The sequence below is a fragment of the Megascapheus bottae genome, chromosome X (assembly GCF_031878675.1).
Source record: "Megascapheus bottae isolate mThoBot1 chromosome X, mThoBot2.hap1, whole genome shotgun sequence".
Classification (NCBI taxonomy): Eukaryota; Metazoa; Chordata; class Mammalia; order Rodentia; family Geomyidae; genus Megascapheus; species Megascapheus bottae.
Window position 1 is genome coordinate 93269402 of NC_143547.1, and position 18741 is coordinate 93288142.

The 18741-nt window shown below is 38.4% G+C and overlaps 1 protein-coding gene across 1 annotated transcript in view; it reads left to right on the top strand.

Moving 5' to 3' along the window:
• Adgrg4 (adhesion G protein-coupled receptor G4) overlaps positions 1 to 18741 on the top strand; it is a 133091-nt gene that overhangs the window by 33324 nt on the left and 81026 nt on the right. Inside the window, exons 3-8 of the mRNA XM_090327178.1 lie at positions 2532 to 8468; positions 9955 to 10049; positions 12272 to 12336; positions 13530 to 13569; positions 15235 to 15287; positions 17079 to 17242. Coding sequence (XP_090183304.1) covers positions 2532 to 8468; positions 9955 to 10049; positions 12272 to 12336; positions 13530 to 13569; positions 15235 to 15287; positions 17079 to 17242 — 6354 coding nt within the window. The remainder of the gene's footprint in view (positions 1 to 2531; positions 8469 to 9954; positions 10050 to 12271; positions 12337 to 13529; positions 13570 to 15234; positions 15288 to 17078; positions 17243 to 18741) is intronic.

The following is an 18741-nucleotide window of genomic DNA, read 5'->3' on the forward strand; positions in this document are numbered from 1 at the left end:
TTTAAGTCTTTGGCCCATTTTTTAATGGGATGGTTGTTACTTTGGAAGTTAGTTTTGGAGTGATTCAATTTTTTGAGTTGTTGATATATTTTAGATATGAGGCCTTTGTCCGTCATTTGGTTGGTGAAGACCTTCTCCAACTCAGTAGCACAGCCAACCTTTGAACTAATAATTTTGACAATTTTTTCTTTGGAAGTAGGAAATGTGATTATCTGATAAACAAGTTTAGATGGAGTTTGAGAATTAAGAATGTTTAAGCGTTATTGCAAAATAGTTACATACAGTGACTTAAGAAAATCAATAGGAGTCTGGGAAACAGGAAAAGTTGATTTGTGGTTGGTGATAATGTGTTTATAGAAAAACAAGCATCTTCTCTTTTGTGACTTGACTATACCCATCAGTGCTTGATTGTTCAAGTGTAGGTATGGAGGTAATGAAGAGTTGGGCTGGCCCACTTGATGGGAAGAAAATAGGATAAGGAATTCTACCAGCCTCTGACAATCTTTCTTTCAATTTCTTCCATTTCTGCCCTACCTGCATACAACATGACATCCACTTTCAAGACTACCTTTTTATCAAGAACCTACACTCTTTCTTCCATATGGTTTAGTGGTTTAGAGCCCACATGACAAGCAACTCAACTTCCAACTATAAAACTGAGCAAATCATGTGATATTTCAGATGTTCCCTTTCTTCAACTCTAAAATGATATAAACTATAATGTATACAAATATATGCTTGATAGATGGATTAAATGAGATAACATGCAACATTGTTCTTGGCTTGCAGTAAGTGATCAATACACAAAAACACCTATATTAACTCTCCAGCTAGCTTGACCTTTTACTGGTTCCATAGTTGTCATGTTCTTTTGCCATCTCTACTGAACTTTTTAAAAAAAATTATTTGATTGTCAGGGTGATGTATAGAGGGATTACAGCTGTGTTCATAAAGTAGTGAGTATATTACTTCTTGAATATTTGTACCTCTTCCCATGTTATTCTTCCACTCCCCCGACCCCCACCCAAGTTGTAAAGTTCATTTTCAACATATTATTTTGTTAATATCACTGTTACATTGGCTCTCCCTTTCTCCTTTGTCTCATCTTATTTTCCCCTTCCCTTCCATAATTCAAATAAACAAACGTATATACAATATACCAGGTACCAAAGTCAGGTACAAAAACACTAGAGGATTAACCATAAGGTTAAAAACAACCAAAAGAGTATGGAATAACTTCACATGGTACATTAAAGATAACAACCTTGTTTTCCTGCATTTGTAACAGTTAGTATGTGTCTAGGATTTTCCTAGCAGAGAATCGCAATAGCTCAAAAATATTTGCATATGACTTCATAGGATGCAGTTATGCGAATTGAATAGGAATTGATATGGAAACAAGAAGTTTATCTTTGTGGTTGTTGTCTTTAATGTATTTTCTTGTGGATTATGGGGTTTAAACTCTAGGCCTTGGTGCTGTCCCTGAAGCTTGTTCACTCAAGGCTAGTACTCTATCACTTTGAGCCACAGCACTACTTCTGGTGGTTAATTGGAGCTAAGAGTCTCGCAGACTTTTCTGCCTAGGCTGGCTTCCAACCATGATCCACAGATCTCAGCCTCCTGAGGAGCTAGGATTATAGGCGTGAGTCACTGACACCCAGCAACTGCATGCATTTCAATCCAATGTGAGCTTCTTTTTGGAAGATTTTAAAGTATGTAATTCAAGTTCTTAACTAGATACAGAACTAATCAAGTTCTCTTCTTCTCAAGTAAATTTTTATGGTTATATCTTTGAAGTATTTGGAACCCTTCCCAAAGCAAATCATCTTCATCAGTGTACCACTGCATCATGTGTCCTTGTCTAGGGTACCTATATCTTTCATGGAGCTATTATGCAATGGATAATTAGTTAACCAGGGTTTTATAAGAAATATATAGATATTTTGTAAAGTAGAAAATCATCCTATGAAAAACAGTAATCAAGTTGACTTGATTATAGTTGTGATACTCATCTTTCTTAAAAATTAAAAGAAATCACACAGCTCATCCTTAAAGAACTGTCTTTGATTTTTTAAGAGTGAACCCAAATTAACATCGTAAGTTTTGCAGAAAGGAAACTGCCACATGGTTCAGGCAGAAAAGAATTTATTGGGGGGAACAGAAAACTGCCAGCCTGCCTGGAATGGAGGCATGTGTAGAGACGAGGAAAGGAATAAGAGAGAAAAAGAAGAGGAGGGGACTCATGTTGAGCTGGATTATATAGGGAAAAGAGTGAAATGGGACCACTGCGGATGCAAAAGTGATCTCAGAGCCTGGGGAATCTCTCACTGTCCAAGGGAAAGGTGACCAGGGAGGTTAAGGAACTGACCTCAGCAGATGAGGAAATGACCTCAGAGTCTGGGGTCCTTTGCTGACTCACAGTCAGGTGATTGACAGCCATGTGATTTCTGGTTTCTGGCAGGTGAATTGGAAAGGGGAAAGGCTATTCTCGGGTCAGACTGAATAAACATATGCCCTCTGATTTGTTTCAGTTGTTTCTGAAAATATGACAAGTCAAGAAACAAGTACAACTCTTTCACAGCAAGTACATGTGACAACTCCTTCCCAAATTACTGGACTACACCCACAAAAGACTACATATTTCTCTACAGTAATGTCTAAAAGCATGCCTGTACTTATAACTGATCATACAACTATATCACAGTCCAATACAACATCTCCACCTCTCGTCACGACTCTATCAAAAAATTTGAAGACATCTATAGCTGATATAGCTATAGATGTCATATCTACTTCCACAGCTATCACTCTGCCTTCTCAGAGTACACTCTCCTCTGCTACCATCGATTCCATGAAAATAGTGGAACACTCATCTTCAGAAAGTACAAGGACAGCAAAAATGGTAGAAGCCATAGCTCCTGAGACTTTTCATCCAACTAGAGCTACTCCTGTATTTTCTGTACCTGGTGTTACCAATAATCAATTTGTATCGAAAACTTTAGCAATGGAATCTCAGACAACCATTGCAAGGACATTATTTTCAACTACCAAGTCAACATTCATGCCTGAAACATCCTGGCCTATACACAAATCCACAGATACTTCAGCACTTCCTATTGGTACACATGGACAAGAATTTCTTGTATCAACAGCTGCCAGAACCATACCTTGGTCCACAATAGAAGAGACTTCAGCTGTAGCATCTAGGATTGGGACTTCACTGGTCTTCCCAACTTCCAAAGCTGCTCTAATGGATTCTGTAGTTCCTACAACTGAAGTACCACCAACATTGGCAACAACTGAAATGGAAACAGCATTTACAGTTGATTCAGGGTTGTCTACCAAGACCACATCTGCCCGAAGACCAGTTGAAACAGAATGGACACCAACACATTTCCACAATGCCCCTTTGCCTACCATGGAGGATACCACATCTACCTTCCTGCCCAGAGGCACCACTTCTATGACCCTTTCTTCCATGATTGCTGCTCCAATCACTGGAGTTCAGCGTACACAGACTGTTACTGATGCTGATGGCTCCCATACACGATTTACTCCTAGAATCACACATGCACCTACATTGGTTGAAAGTATGCCCTCTATGGCTACTGTAGAGTCTGCATATACCCACAATACACCTACAGCTGGGGAACCCAAGCTTACTTTGATTTCCACTCAGTCAGCTTCCACATTCCAGGCATCTGAATCAGGTTCTACATCTGTACCTGGTAAAACTACTCATCAGTTCTCTACCAGTGCAATTACTTGGACTTCTAGGCTAGGACAGAATTTTTTGACGTCTATGAATACAAACACCACACACACATTTGTACCTAATAAAAATTTCACATCAGCATTCCCTGGCAATACTACTGATACAGGCCATTCATTCACAACTACAGATACTACCAGGCCTCTACCAATATCTACAGACAGAAAGGTTACCACTAGCATTGATACTATTACAGTCAGATATCCAACAGCTCTATTTAAACAGACATCTCCATGCTTTGCTAACTTGTCCATCACGTCCAGAACCACATCTGTAACCAATCCTAGTGAATTTAACCTTGCCACTTCATTACTGGAAACCATTTCTATGTACACAACAAATGGCAATGAACTTTCTTTAATATCAAGGGAGACACTGGATCCATCAGTACATAAATCTACTGACATGAAACTCATTTTTCCTACTGGGGAGAGCACTTCTGAGACCAAAAAAACAGAAGCAAATGGCATAAGCACAAATGCAGATACAATAGACCCTGTATCAAAGTTTCCAACAAACCAGATATTCAATACCCCCGTGACAAGAAAAGAAACAACTTCTCAGAACCATAAGGGAAAATCAACTGTAGCAGCAGTAGCTGAGGGTTCTGCATTTTCAGCAATGCTGGAAACAACAGAAGAATTAGCACAAATGATGACAGTTTCTGTCACCCCTGTTTCCCCTTTCCCTGACATGGAAACATTGACTACCATAGTGGACAGTAAAGCTGAAACACTTGAATTGGGAGGGAGTTGGCTTTTAACACAACTCAGGGAAACCACACCAAAGAGTTCATACAACGGAACTATGGAAATCTTTAATTCAACCCACACCTATATAACACATTGTAGGATGTCAGAGACTACTGAGAGTAATTCAGATCGATTGCCCACTTCGACAATCACCCAAAGATCACCCAAACCCTTTAGTGCTACCACCACAAGGAAATCAGAAACCAGTTTTACCACTACCCCCACAGACAAGACAACTGGATCCTTGTCTGCTGGTGTATTTTCTCCACACAGTGTAGCTGCTCATTTCTCCACCACCTCTACACTTACAACCCGTATGGACTCACAACCAATTAATGTCTCTGCTGTAACCTCTATGGTGCTGTCTGGAGAGTCTAAGGTGACCATACCAAGGTCTCCTATTAGAGATTCTTCCACTTCTCTACTCTTTGATGTTTCACCTTTGTCATCAGCTACAATAACCATACCATTGGTGCCGCCATTGAGTCAAACAGCTTCCATAATCAGCAAAACAATGCCGATCCACAGAGACTCAATCCACACCACTTTAGAGCCCACAGTGGCTTCTACCATAATGACACTCACAGAAGTTCCATCTTTGACAAAAACTCAGGTTCCCTCACAGAATCCCCTTACCCCTGTAACAATTAAGGCTAACATCACCCTTTTCTCTACCTCCACTGACACAGTAGCTCCATCTGCATACACTCTTATGTGCTCAAAACCTCCTTCTGATGACATTCCTTTTGTGTCCTCTACTCATCTAATATCCACTACATTGCCACCAGTAGCAACTACATCCTTATCTCAAGGGGAAGAGACATCTACTAATGCTCTTAGCTTACTGCATACTTCTGGTGGTGGTGATGATGTTAGCTTGGCTACTATCACCACAGAGAACTTTGGTGATGATGGAATCATATCCTTACACACCTCAACCAACAAGGCTACTACTTCATCGGACAATCAAATTTCTCAATCTCCTACAGCTCTTGTAAGCACACAGGTCTCCACCCGCTTGATGACTGGTACGACTATATTTTCTGACAAAGAACAGATGATCATCTCTGTAGAAGAAACCCCTAGAACTACAGAGATGACAGAATTTTCTCCATCAAACAATTCTTTCATTTTCTGCTCCCACAGTACTTTACCTTTGGAAGTGACAGATACAGGATTCTTTGAGACCACTGAAATTTCCAGTGACCAAACGTATTTGTTTTCAGAGATTCCACTTGGGACTCTACCTGATGGGAGTTTAGCTACATCTCCCATTTCTGAGTGCACACAGACAACTCAAATCTTAACCTCAAGCAACTTAATTGATGTTGATATTTCAGAAATGAATACATCTCTCCCTTCACAAGCTCTGATAACCAAATCTGTGTCTACTAACAAACAAAGCTCAAGTGCCCTTTCTTTGAAAACTCCCAGGACTGCAGAGGAAATAGCAAGTTCCTCCTCTGTGCCTCACCCACTTTCTTCTAGCCAGGATACTTCATTTCTAGATAATGCAACTTCTAAGACAGTTACTAACACCATGCTTTCATACTTGCCTTCACTTAAAACTCAGCCTAAAGTAACTACAATTTCTTCTTCCATTTCTGAAAGCACACAGACTTACCCCAAGTCCTTGTCTTCTTTCACAACCACACTATCCAGTGCCAATTTCACAATTATCCCTAATGATGGAATCACTGCAGCTCTTTCTGTTCCAAATGAACCTTCAACACATGGGGAATCTTCTATGGACACATCAATTCCTATTTATCAGATGTCCTCATTGCCAGTTAATGTCACTGACTTCACCTCCAAAAACATTTCTAATACTTCCACAGTAGCAGTGACTAGGTCTTCTAAAACCACACAGTTAGGTTGTTTGAAAAGTGTCTCTCCAGATACCTCTGAGATGCCTTTAGTGTCAGTTAATGACCCTTCTTTCTCATCTATAGCAGTTTCTTTTCTTCCAGATATAACAGATGAATCATTGTTCACACTTTTGTCTTCCATTTCCCCTATAACTACTATGCCCATACAAACATCTACATTGGATATCATACCTGTGACATATACTGGGCATACTTCAAAATATACCAGAATGGCTTCCTCTGCTTTCAGTAATTATGAAATGACACAGGTGTCCACCAAGATCACGCCTACATCTGTTTCCACTCCAACAAAGCCAGTTTTTCCATCTATGAGAACCATTCCAACCACTGCTGTGGATGAGAGAGTGACTCTAGTTTTAGATACTACTACTGTCTCTCCACTCCCTTCTAAAAACACTGAAGCCATTTCTTCCATTCCATGCAGCACATTTTCATCATTAATATCAACAACCCAGCAATCATCAGCTGAGGCTACAACACTGGGCCTGTTACCTGGGAATACTTACAGTTCCCAATCTACAGAGAACAGTGGTAGAATGACCGTTTTCGAAAATATTTATTCTAGAATTACTAGCCCTGAAAATGTGTTTTCACCTACTCCTTCAGAGGGTCTCCATACTTCTTTAGATATTCACGTTTCTAAACCATCTTTGCTAAGTTTTAAGAGCACTCCTGGACCTACAGACAATGTACCTTTCCTAACTACATACCTTTCCTCAAATACTGGAGAGGTCACATCCTCATCAGAAAGCACTTTCTTAAGAAATGAGCTAACAAAAAATGTCCCATCTGTGACAACTTCTGTCTCATACCTTCCCTGGATCTCATTGAGTGCAACTCCACGTTCCTTGACATCTCTTCTTTATTCACTTCATGGTACTGATGACAAATTCTCTACTTCAAAGACCTCTTCTACACTTACATCCCAAGTGGTTGAATTTCCAGTTCAGGGAACACAAATCACATCCAGTGATACCCAGTCTCTACTTACAACTTCCTGGAACACACCCACAGCTAAAGATGCTCCATTTCCTATTTCCACCAAAACTTTGATGCCTGCACCTAATCAGATAGAAACAGAAACTCTAAACTTTATTTCTGGCTCTTTGCCAACATTATCATCCTCTCAGAGTCATCTTGTCTCTAGTGATCTTATGACATTACCAATTTCTGCATCTGAAATGCTTCCTAACTTTGGGTTTTCAGAGAGTCATTCATTATCAACATCTTCAAGAGCCCTCCCTACCACCTTATCGAAAACCAACCATCCATTTGTGAAAACAGACACTTCAGTAACTTCAGGGACAACCCTCCTACCAAATCCTTCTGCAATTGCTAAGGCTAGTACTTTACCCACACAGACTTGGATCTTATCCAATCTTCCTTCAGGTATGCCCCTGGCAACTGTATCAAAAGCTCCTCCTTTTCTAACTTCTACAGTAGAGACATCAAAGCCCACACTTCCAACTTCTGACAGGCTATCAGTGTATCCATTCCGTAATGTTACGACATCACCCTTTGCTTCTAGAAGCACCACATTCACCCAAAACACTCTTGCACCTCTAGTTGGCAATATTGATACTGGTTCCCCACCTTCTTTTCCTGTATCTACAAAATACACAAGTGGTAATCTATATATTTCTACATACCCTGAGACTTCCTCCAGAGCCACTGGACCTGACGACTCCAAGACTGGGTCTCAATCTCTATTGTTTAGTGAAATGAGTTTATCACCCTCTACAGCTGAGCATGCCTTGTCTATTGGTTCCATGACACTTTCTACTTCCACAGAAGCATTGGTACAGAGTAGACTTCCAACTACATCACCATTACCTATTTTAATTCCCCTTAAGCCAACATCAAATTCCCTCATTAGCCCTACTACATTAACTACTACTGGAACATTAATCCCGCTTGCATCCACTGGAGTGACACATCCTTCTACAACAACTATGTCTTCACTAATTTCTTCCTCAGAGACAACCTGGCAAGACTTCACATCTACTTTTCCATCTACAGAAGCCTTGAGTTTGCCAGTTGCCATAGAATCCACAGGTACTATTCCTTTATGTGTATCTTTTTTTTTGCCAGTCCTGGGCTTGAGCTCAGGGCCTGAGCACTGTCCTTGGACTTTCTCAAGGCTAGAGCTCTACCACCTGAGCCTCAGCACCACTTCTGGCTTTTTTTTCTATGTATGTGGTACCAAGGAATTGAATCCGGGTCTTCATGCATTCTAGGCAAGCACTCTACCACTACGCCAAAATCCCCACCCCCTTTATGTGTATCTTGCTAACAGAATGTGTGAAATATAGACCATGAGTTCTCCAAGGTAGTCAGGTCTCTGAAGGAAGAAATGTAGGAAGAAGGGTATGAATTTTACATGTCCTTCAGACAGTAAAATGGCTAATGTACAGATTTCTCTATCCATGTTTCTTGTCTTTATTGAAATGTAATGCAAATTTATCATTTAATTCAGTGCAACATTTCAAAGCATCCTTTCTGCTTGCTTTGTTCTCTATGTTAACAGACATTAGGAACCTTATACCTACCAAGAAAGAGGATAATATGGCCTCAGGGATGATCATACTAACCATATACCAGAAAATTCCAGAGGATAGTCTATCTTGCTTTTTCATGTGGGTCTTAGCTTTATTCAATCCCAGCTGGCCAGGAATGTTAATCCATAACCAGGATGCACAAGGCATTGAAATAGTTCAACTTTTTGGATTGTTCCTGCAACTTTTAACATTTCAAAACAGAGCACAGCAAGATCATGAGGGGGACAAGGAGAGAAGCCCCCAAAGCAGAAAGTAAGTCTTGAGTGAAATCATTACGTCCTTGGGATAAATGGTCTTTTGAAATAATGTTCATTTTGAACATTCAGTAGATTAGAAATGTATTGGCCACTGAAAGTAGAGAATTTAGAGGGCCTATAGTATGTCCATCCAGTGTATGGAAACAAAATATATCCAAATAATCAAAGTAAACATAAGATGGTAATATCTTCTTTGTCTTACTTTTATATATGGAGCAACAAGTTCTGATTCTTGACATTGACAAAGTTTAGAAGTGACAAATTATTGTTTTGTTTTCTTTAAAGTTGTGAATATAAGCGGGAAACTGGTGGCTCATGCCTGTAATTATAGCTATTAAGGAGGCTGGTGTTCAAATCTGCTGATCGAAATCCAAAGCTTTGGATTCAAGCCCTAGGACTAGCACCCCCCCACACGAATAAATAAAATGGCAGGCTGGGAATGTGACTTAATGGTGGAGTGCTGGTTTAGCATGTATGAAGCCCTGGGTTCAAATCCTCAGTACCTCATAAACAGAAAAAGCTTAAAGTGGTACTATGGCTCAAATGGTAGAGTGCTTGCCTTAAACAAAAGAAGCTCAAGGACAGTGCCCAGGCCCTGAGTTCAAGCCCCAGGAATGGCAAAAAATAAAAATAAAAAAAAATAAAATGGCAAATAATTTTGATCAAATTTACAAAATTTATATTTCTTCAAATAGCTGAACAAAATTGCCTTATTTTTAATTGCAGTTTCCTTCTATAATATCGAAATGAGCTTCTCTGTCTTTGATGAAGAGCCAAGGATCCTTATCACCAGTGTTATACATGAATTTACAAAAGATTGGGTAAAATACTCTTTTAAATATTTATGATATATAAAATATATGCAAATATATGTGACAAAGACGGAGTAGATTAACACCAGACTTTGCTTTTTCCTACTTATAATACATTTCACAGATAATTTTGAGTTTTTTCAGTGCACATCTATTTACTCTGTAAGAAGCACTCTGAAGATCTATGCAATCTCTCTTTCATAGTATCAGTGCTAAAAGCATTATGGAATGTTATTATTTTCATTTTTCAGATGTGCACATTTCCTTCCACTGACACAAATTCTGAGTCATTGCCAAATTTTCCTATTTGAGAGAAATAGGAGAGCAGTGATAACAAAGTTTATGCCATTGTACTTAAGTATATTTTCTGCAGTTCTAACTTTTCTCTTTCTCCAACATAATAAATGTTTTAGTTAGCTTTATATTTTTATAGTGACACTAAAATTTAAGCTCTGAAAAATCATCCCCACATTGACATTGAAAACAGAAAATGCATGTTCTCTTTTGTTCTTGTTTGCATTAATACTCTTTGCAAGTATTAGGCCTTAAATTCAGGACCTAGACCTCTCACTAAGCTCTTCTGGTGATGGACTAATACTCTACCACTTGATCGATACCTGCATTTCTACCTTTTGCTGGTTAATTGGAAATAAGAGTCTTATGGATTTGCCTGTTGAAGATGGCTTCAAATCTTTACTGTCAGATTTCAGCCTTCTGACTAGGTAGAATTATACACATGAGCCCTGCTGCCCAGCTTGTGTTGCCTACCTTTAATAACAAGTTATATTCTTTTATATTTTATATACATGTGTGTCTCTATTTTTTTCACATATATATATATTCACAAAAATAGTAGACTCATACTATTTCTGATATTCTTTAGATTGCTTTTCCACTCCTTACTTAACCATGTATCCTTTCTCCTTGCTTGTGTGTGTGTGTGTATGTGTGTGTGTGTGTGTGTGTGTGTGTGTGTGTGTGTGTGTTATAGAAGCCAGGGCTTTGCACATGCTCCATGAGAACTCTACATACATCTTAAATTTGCATCTTTGAGCAAATCTCAGCTACCTTATATACTGTAGCAGATACATAATATTTCATTACATATTTGTAATGTAATATTTTGTTTTGCTCTTGAATCCAAGCATGTGTCAGTGGGCAATTAGATTATTCCTGTTTTTAAACAATACTGAAAACAATGTTCTTGTACATGTTATTTTGGAACACCCAAGTGTTTCTATAGGACTAATTATTAGAATTGAGGTTATTGAATCAAAAGTCACAAACATTTTACATTTACCTAGCTGAGCACTACAGGCTTATACCTGTAATACTAGTTACTCAGGAGGCTGAGATCTGAGGATCGTGGTTCAAAACAAGCATGGGCAGACAACCCCCCTCTATGAGACTCATCTCCAATTAACTTCTTAAAAGTCAGAAGTGGCACCATGGCTCAAGTGGTAGAATGTTAACCTTGTGTACAAAAAGCTCAGGGACAGTGCCCAGGCCTTGAGTTCAAGCCCTACAATTGACCAAAACAAAAAATTATATGTAAACAATCTACCAGATACCAACGTGTACCTTCACTACAACAATGAATGATCATATTAATTTCTTTTCTCCCCACTGGCACATATTTTAAAGTATATGTGATATAACTGCAAGTGTCTTAAACATGGGTGACGGTATCATATCAGTTTGTTCAGGTTGCCATACGTGGATACACAAGAGTGGGTGACTTGAAAAGAGAACAAAGCAACAGGCATTTTCCCAGACTTCTGGGCAGAGATATTAAACATCAAGATCAAGATACTGGCAAGATTGGTTTCTGGTGGCATGTCTCTCCATAGAAGCTTTCAGAAGGCTATCTTCTTCTTGTGTCCTCAAATGTCCTGTTTGCTTGAATCTCTGTTTATTTCTATTACAAGAATATCAATCATATTGGATTATAGTTCTACTTTTATTGTATTAATTCACCTTAATTACTTGTAGAATGGCTATGTCTCCAAATGGTATCAAATTGGAGGGTTGTAGTTTTCAACATTTGAATCAGAGGGAACACAATTTAAGTACAAAATGTAAACTGACAACTTGAGTTAACTGAATGGAAATGTTCCTGTTGAAATAATGAATGCTGCCATATCATCCCACATGGCTTTGCTTGGTTAAAGTAGAAGAACAGGAATGTGAAAACTAATATTTTTTATTTCTGTTTGTTTTTAATTCTACAGTTGAACTCTATATTTCAGGACAGTGAATTTTCTCTTACTCATCTGGATATTCAAATTAAAAACAGGTATGTGAATGATTTCGGGGGTTCCCGTGTTTTTGCCTAGGATGTAGAGATGGCTACAATTAGAGATGTATCTTCTCTTCTGATAATACATTTGTTTTTGGAATGAGTATGAAATTAGTCTTACTTAAGAGAATAAAGCCAATGGAAGAACAAAACAGAAAAAATGTAAGTTGAGGTAACAGTGAAATAGGACTCATTTTATAGCAAGCTACTCTTGAGGGTGACTTGTTATAATCCAGTCCCATGAGATGAGGACTCACTCACATGATCACATATCAGTCCATTATGAGACCTCTGTTCCTGTGGCGCAACTGTGTGTCACTAGACCCATCTTCCAACACTACCATATGGAGAATCATGCCCTACCAGGAGAATGACTATTGTCTTATGCTTGGACATTGGTTTCTCGTACATGTTCAAATACAAATGCAATGAAGCAGTATATACAAATAAAGAGAAGAGAATCCATCATTGCCTATTGTCTGGGTGGCTTACACCACAGAATTTGTTTTCTTATTGTTCTGGAGGCTGGAAAGACAACATAGTCAAGACCTTGTTGAGTTTGTCTCTGTATTCCCACATGGCAGAGAACAGGGACAGGAAGCTCTCCTGCCCCTAATGTCTGATGCATACTAATCCTGTTAATGAAGACTATACCCTCAAGAATGGACCTACCTTCGAATAACCTATTCATAGGCTTCAAAATGTGAATTTGGGGGAGGACAAATATTCAATCCATAGCACTTATGAAAAGAAAACCGGAAATAGATTAGCCATACAATATTCTATTTAAAGTTGTCTATTGTTTTTCCTTATTACAAAAGTAATATTCTGGGTACTGTAAAATCTTACAGGTGTATAGAAATCTATGTTAGGAATAGTTAAATCTTTAAAGCCTTGCCTTTCTTCACCCTTGGATAGATTGTGTTATCCCCATACAAAAGAATCTTATAGAGTGGTTAAAACTACGTAAATTAAAATGATGGCGATTTTATAACCTACTACTTCCTAATTGTCTTTCAACATTTTGTTAATAAATACTCTTGTGATTATTTATATCCATTGTATTTTAGTGGCTACATATTATAGAGTAGTAATTGGCTCTCCTGTCTTAGTTTTCTTTATCCTGATTTTGCTCATTGTGTATGTTGTACTACATTTCTGTTGTAATTTTTGTGATGCTTTTGATACAGAGACACTTCTAAGGAAGAAATGGCCATGTACCGATATATTGTAAGTAATTTGTAAAAATGAGTCTACTTGACACCATCTTATATATGATTAGATAGAAGTAAACAGCTCTTTTGCCCAAGGGTATATTATCAGGCAAGGTGCAGTACTGACAATTGGAGGTCAAATTGTATTATCTCCTTTGGAAATGGCACAAGAACTTATAAAAAAAAACCATGTCCTTCTGTTCAGAACATGATAGTTTCTTGAGGCACATTTTGTGGGGTATAGGACTATGGAATGACCTGGGGAGATATATATATATATTATATATATATGACATTATAAGATTGTGATTAATTGTAGATACCTGGCCTACAAAAAGCCTGTCTTTTTCAAGAACTACACCACTGTTTACATCATGGCATTTACATAATAACTCTAAACCTATTATACTAGACCCTCTGTGTAGATTTGGCATCAGAATATTACAAAGCAGTCTTGTATCATCTTTGCCCCAAATCTCAGTATTTTTCCAGTGTCTCAAAGCTTTATAATAGTATACTCCAGAATGACTAGAGAGCACTCAGCGTTCAAGGTATTTAAATGAAATAAATATTTTGACTGTACTCAATCCAGTCAAGCCGACAGTGTATTCCAAATCACCTGCCATCATTTAAAATACTTTCTGTAAATAGCTGTCAGAATTTTAACATTTAACACATTATAGGTAATGATAGAACTAATATTTTGTCAAACAATAGGTATAAAAGCTTTATGGTAACAATCTGGTCAAGTTGGCTGAGTTGGAATCCTTGCTTCTACACTTCCTTACTGTGAGAATTAGACAAGTAAACCAGCCACTTTTTGACATGGTTTTATTATCTGTAAAATTAGGGCTGTTAGAAATATAGAGTAAGGTAATCTGTGCTTAATGCTTAGAACAGGACTAAGGAAGTATCACACCCTTTCTGCATTTGTTGTCACCACACTGTTAAAATCCAGTTCCAGAAGATTTTACTCCTAGTTCTGTAACTCATCTCCTGTGTGATAATGGGCAGATTAGCTTGAGACTCAACTTACTCCTCTAGCAAATGGGTTGACTCTATGTTGGAAATGAACTTTACAACTTGGGGTATGAAGGGAAGTCAGGTGAGGAGAGAAAGTGGGAGAAGACAAGAGAGGGGGCAACAAAGTTTGACAAGAATTGCGTTAATTTCCTTACTTAAGTAACTGTAACCCCTGTGTACCACATCACACTTACAATTTAAAACACAAAAGAATGAAAATGGGTTCAAACCAAGCCTTGCATTATGCACCATACAAACTAAATTCACTAATGTTTCTGTGCTGGTCCTGGGGCTTGAACTCAGGATCTGAGCACTGTCTCTGAGCTGTTTTTGCTCAAAGCTAGTCCTCTAACACTTGAGTCACAGCTTCGCTTCTGGCTTTTTGGTGATTAATTGCGATGAACAGTCTCATGGACTTTCCTGCTTGGACGAGCTTTGAACTGTGATCTTCAGCTCTCAGCCTCCTGTGTGGTTAAGATTACAGGCATGAGCCACCTGCATCTCTTTAAATGAACATTTTAAGGGTTGTTTGCAGACAGCAATGGGTTATATAATTGTAAATCAGACTTAGGAATGATCTTGTTTTAACAGTAATCTGCTAACTCAATTTTGACATGTTTTAAGATTTCAGTGACTATGTACTTTCCTTTTGCATCAGTTAGGACAGCGAGAAGGGAAAGAAATGGCTACAATTTCCCATGTACCATACAGGTAGGAGCTGAATTTATTCGTAGCTGGTACATTTAGTTCTGATTTTTCCTTCCATTTAATTCTGTATGTGTAATGCATTGGTCAGATGTGTCAGAAGGAGATCAAAGTACCTGTGGTTATTTTTCAGATGCTGTAATTTGGCTCTTGCCTTCATAAAATAACTTGTTTTGGTTTGGTCCTGACACAGTCTCATAATCAGCCTGCTCTCTCTGTGTGAAGAAAAAAGGGGTATAAATTTATTACAATTTGGGGTTGGGGAGATAAAGTATTTGTTGTGGTCCATTCAGTGCTACACAATGAAAGCATCTGCAGTCCCTGTTCAAACTATGTCCCAGCTTCTCCTGGAGTCATTGGGTTTTATCTACTTGATGTATGCAATGAAGTGTACATATCCAAAGCTAGCACATGATGAGATGGCTAGAATGGTCAAGGTACCAGAACAGAGGGTCTCTTAAAAGCAAAAGAAGACTTTTTTGTGTGCCAATCCTAAGGTTTAAACTCAGGGCTTGGGCATTGCCCCTGAGCTCTTTCTCTCAAGGCTAGCATTCCTACCACTTTGAGTTAAAGCTCCACTTGTGTCTTCTGGTGGTTAGTTTGAGATGAGTCTCACAGACTTTTCTGCCTGGGCTAGCTTTGAACTGCAATCCTCAGATATGCCTCTTGAGTAGCTAGGATTACATATATGCCTCTTGAGTAGCCTCGAGTGCCCAGCTTAAAAGGAGACTTTAAAAAAATACAACTGCTTGGGTCAGAAGTTTGGCCTAGTGGTAGAGGGCTTACCTAGCATGCACGAAGACCCAGGTTTGATTCCTTGATACCACATACACAGAAATGGCTGGAAGTGGTGCTGAGGCTCAAGTGGTAGAGCTCTAGCCTTGAGGAAATCCAAGGACAGTGCTCAGGCCCTGAGTTCAAGCCCAGGACTGGCAAAAAATACTGCTCTTCAAGCTGGAAATACAAGAGCTGCAAGGGGAGCACACCCACATGGAATGGATAGGATGAGCAGGAGGGATTAGACAAACAAATTTGGGGGGAGGACAGGGATATCTGACTTGTAATAGTGAACAGGAAACATAGCATGTATGTTCTGAAAAGCTATGTGTACAAATGCAAACTTAAGAAGCTAGTTTTAAAATCTGAAATGTTTTCCTTAATGGGATATATTTAACAACATCCCTATGGGTCAAGGTTAACAACAGCTCTTTCACAATACATCCTTCAAATGGATAGAAGTATGGGGTAGATCTTTATGATAAAGGGAAATGTCATTTCTCTAAACCTCAATTGCTCTATCTATAGAATGGGAATGAGAGTGTTCAAAGAAGTAATATGAATGGAAAATAAATTTATTAGATGATAGCAGCACACATGTTACCCATCACTGTACAATAAGTTGTCCGCAGAGCTTATCTTTTTAGACTAACTGTGCACAGGCTTAGTTGCCTTATTATAAAAACGATGGGTAAATCAGAGACAAAAACAATAAAAGGTTTTCTCTGAGATAATTTGGGAATTCTCCATCTTCTCTCTTAATTCGAACTCCTAGAGAAATCTCATGCTTAATCCATTTCAACCTAATGTAAAGGTCGCTGAGTATTATTTTGAAAATGAGTTTTGAGCTATCCATTTTGGATTGCAATATGCTGTCTTTCTTAGTAGTTGTTCCTTAATAGCCATGAGATTTTATGTACTACCAATCAAGGTAACTATGCCAAGTTTCAGCATTGAAGACAAAGTTGCCTTCTATTGATATAATGGCAGCATTTTCTTTTGTGTCCTGTTTTCTTTTAGCTGTGATTGTCAGGTTATTATAAAGGCCGACTCCTCTTTACCAACCATGAACTTGATCAACAGAATCAGAAGAAAAATGCACGGCAACTTCACACATGGGAGCTTCACACAAGATCCACTGACAGTATTAGTAAAGTCTGATCACGTAGTAGTGAAAAAGCTAGGTAATTATTTTGGTGGAGACTTCCTGTGTGAATTCACTTTCCTTATTACAGATTCATCGTGCATATTTTATGAGGGCTCCTAAATTTTGAAGGAAGAAGAATCATCTTTCCACATCCTCAATACTTATTTATCCCCAATGCCGTGTGTGTGTGTGTGTGTGTGTGTGTGTGTGTGTGTGTGTGTGACAGTTCTGGTGTTTCCACTCACTCAGGATGTAGGTGCTGACCCTGATCGTTTCTTTGCTTTTTTTTTTTACTCAAGGCTAGAACTCAAATGCTTGAGCCACACCTCCACTTATAGCTTTTTGATGGTGAATAGGACATAGGAGACTCCTAAACTAGCCTGTATGGGCTGGCTTCAAACTATCATCTTCAGATTCTGCCTTAAGAATAACTAGGATTACATGCACGGGCCATGAGTGCCCAACATGAGCTTTCTAAATTTAAAAGCTTATAAAAGAGTAGAGAGAATGGGGAAAGGGGTGACTGTCTAAAAAAGGAATGTAGTCATTACTTGAGTTATGTAACGCTAACCAATCTGTATATTACCTTTATACTAACAATCAAACATAATACTATTTTTTTACTTTTCTAGATAACTTCTGTATTAAAGAGTTGAAAATTTCCCTTATTTCTTGTGGACTTCCGTTCAAATACCACATTACAAAGATACATTTTCTTATCATCTTAAGTAGTACAATTTTTACCCTCTGAGTTAATTTTTAATATTTCAGCTCATGCATATTTTCTTATTTTATTTTTTCAATTTCTATTATATTTTATTGTCAGGGTAACATATAGAGAAGTTACAGTTACATTTGTCAGGTAGTGGGTATATTACTTCTTGAACATTGATACCCCTTTTCATATTTTTCCCACTTTCTCTCCCCTTCCCCCTCCCAATCATCTTGTTTTTCCCCTTTCTTTCCCCATTTCAAATAAACAGATAAATGTATATACAATATACCAGGTAACAAAGTCAGAAAGAAAGAAAGGGTGATGTGAGAATTTATAAGAGAAAGTTGCTTGCCTGTGAATATTACCATTGAACAGTCCACCCACAAAACTGAGAGATTTTCTCCTGCATAAATTCTCATACACTTGGAAGAGCTTCCCTACTTCACTCGACATATGCCCTAATAGATATTGCTAGTGTATTGACTCATCTGGTCATTCTATTCATCTTGGGAAGTGATCTGGAAGTCTCCTTGATTGTTCTGATGGGCATTCACTTTTCCAGTTAAGGAAAAGTAATCAGGCCCTTCCTACTTTTTCTCTTTGCTACCAGCTTTATTCCCTTTCCTTTGTAGTCTGCTGTAAAAACTTTGACTATCACCTCCCCCCCCACATACCTCATAAACGTAAGTACTAAAGAAGTCATCCTTGGCAGCAAGCGAATGAAGTAGCAGAGGCCAGGCTGTGGTTTGGCATAGAATTGTAAAGATTACATGCAACCCACCCTGCAAATGACACTAACAAAAATGACTTGAAAATGATCA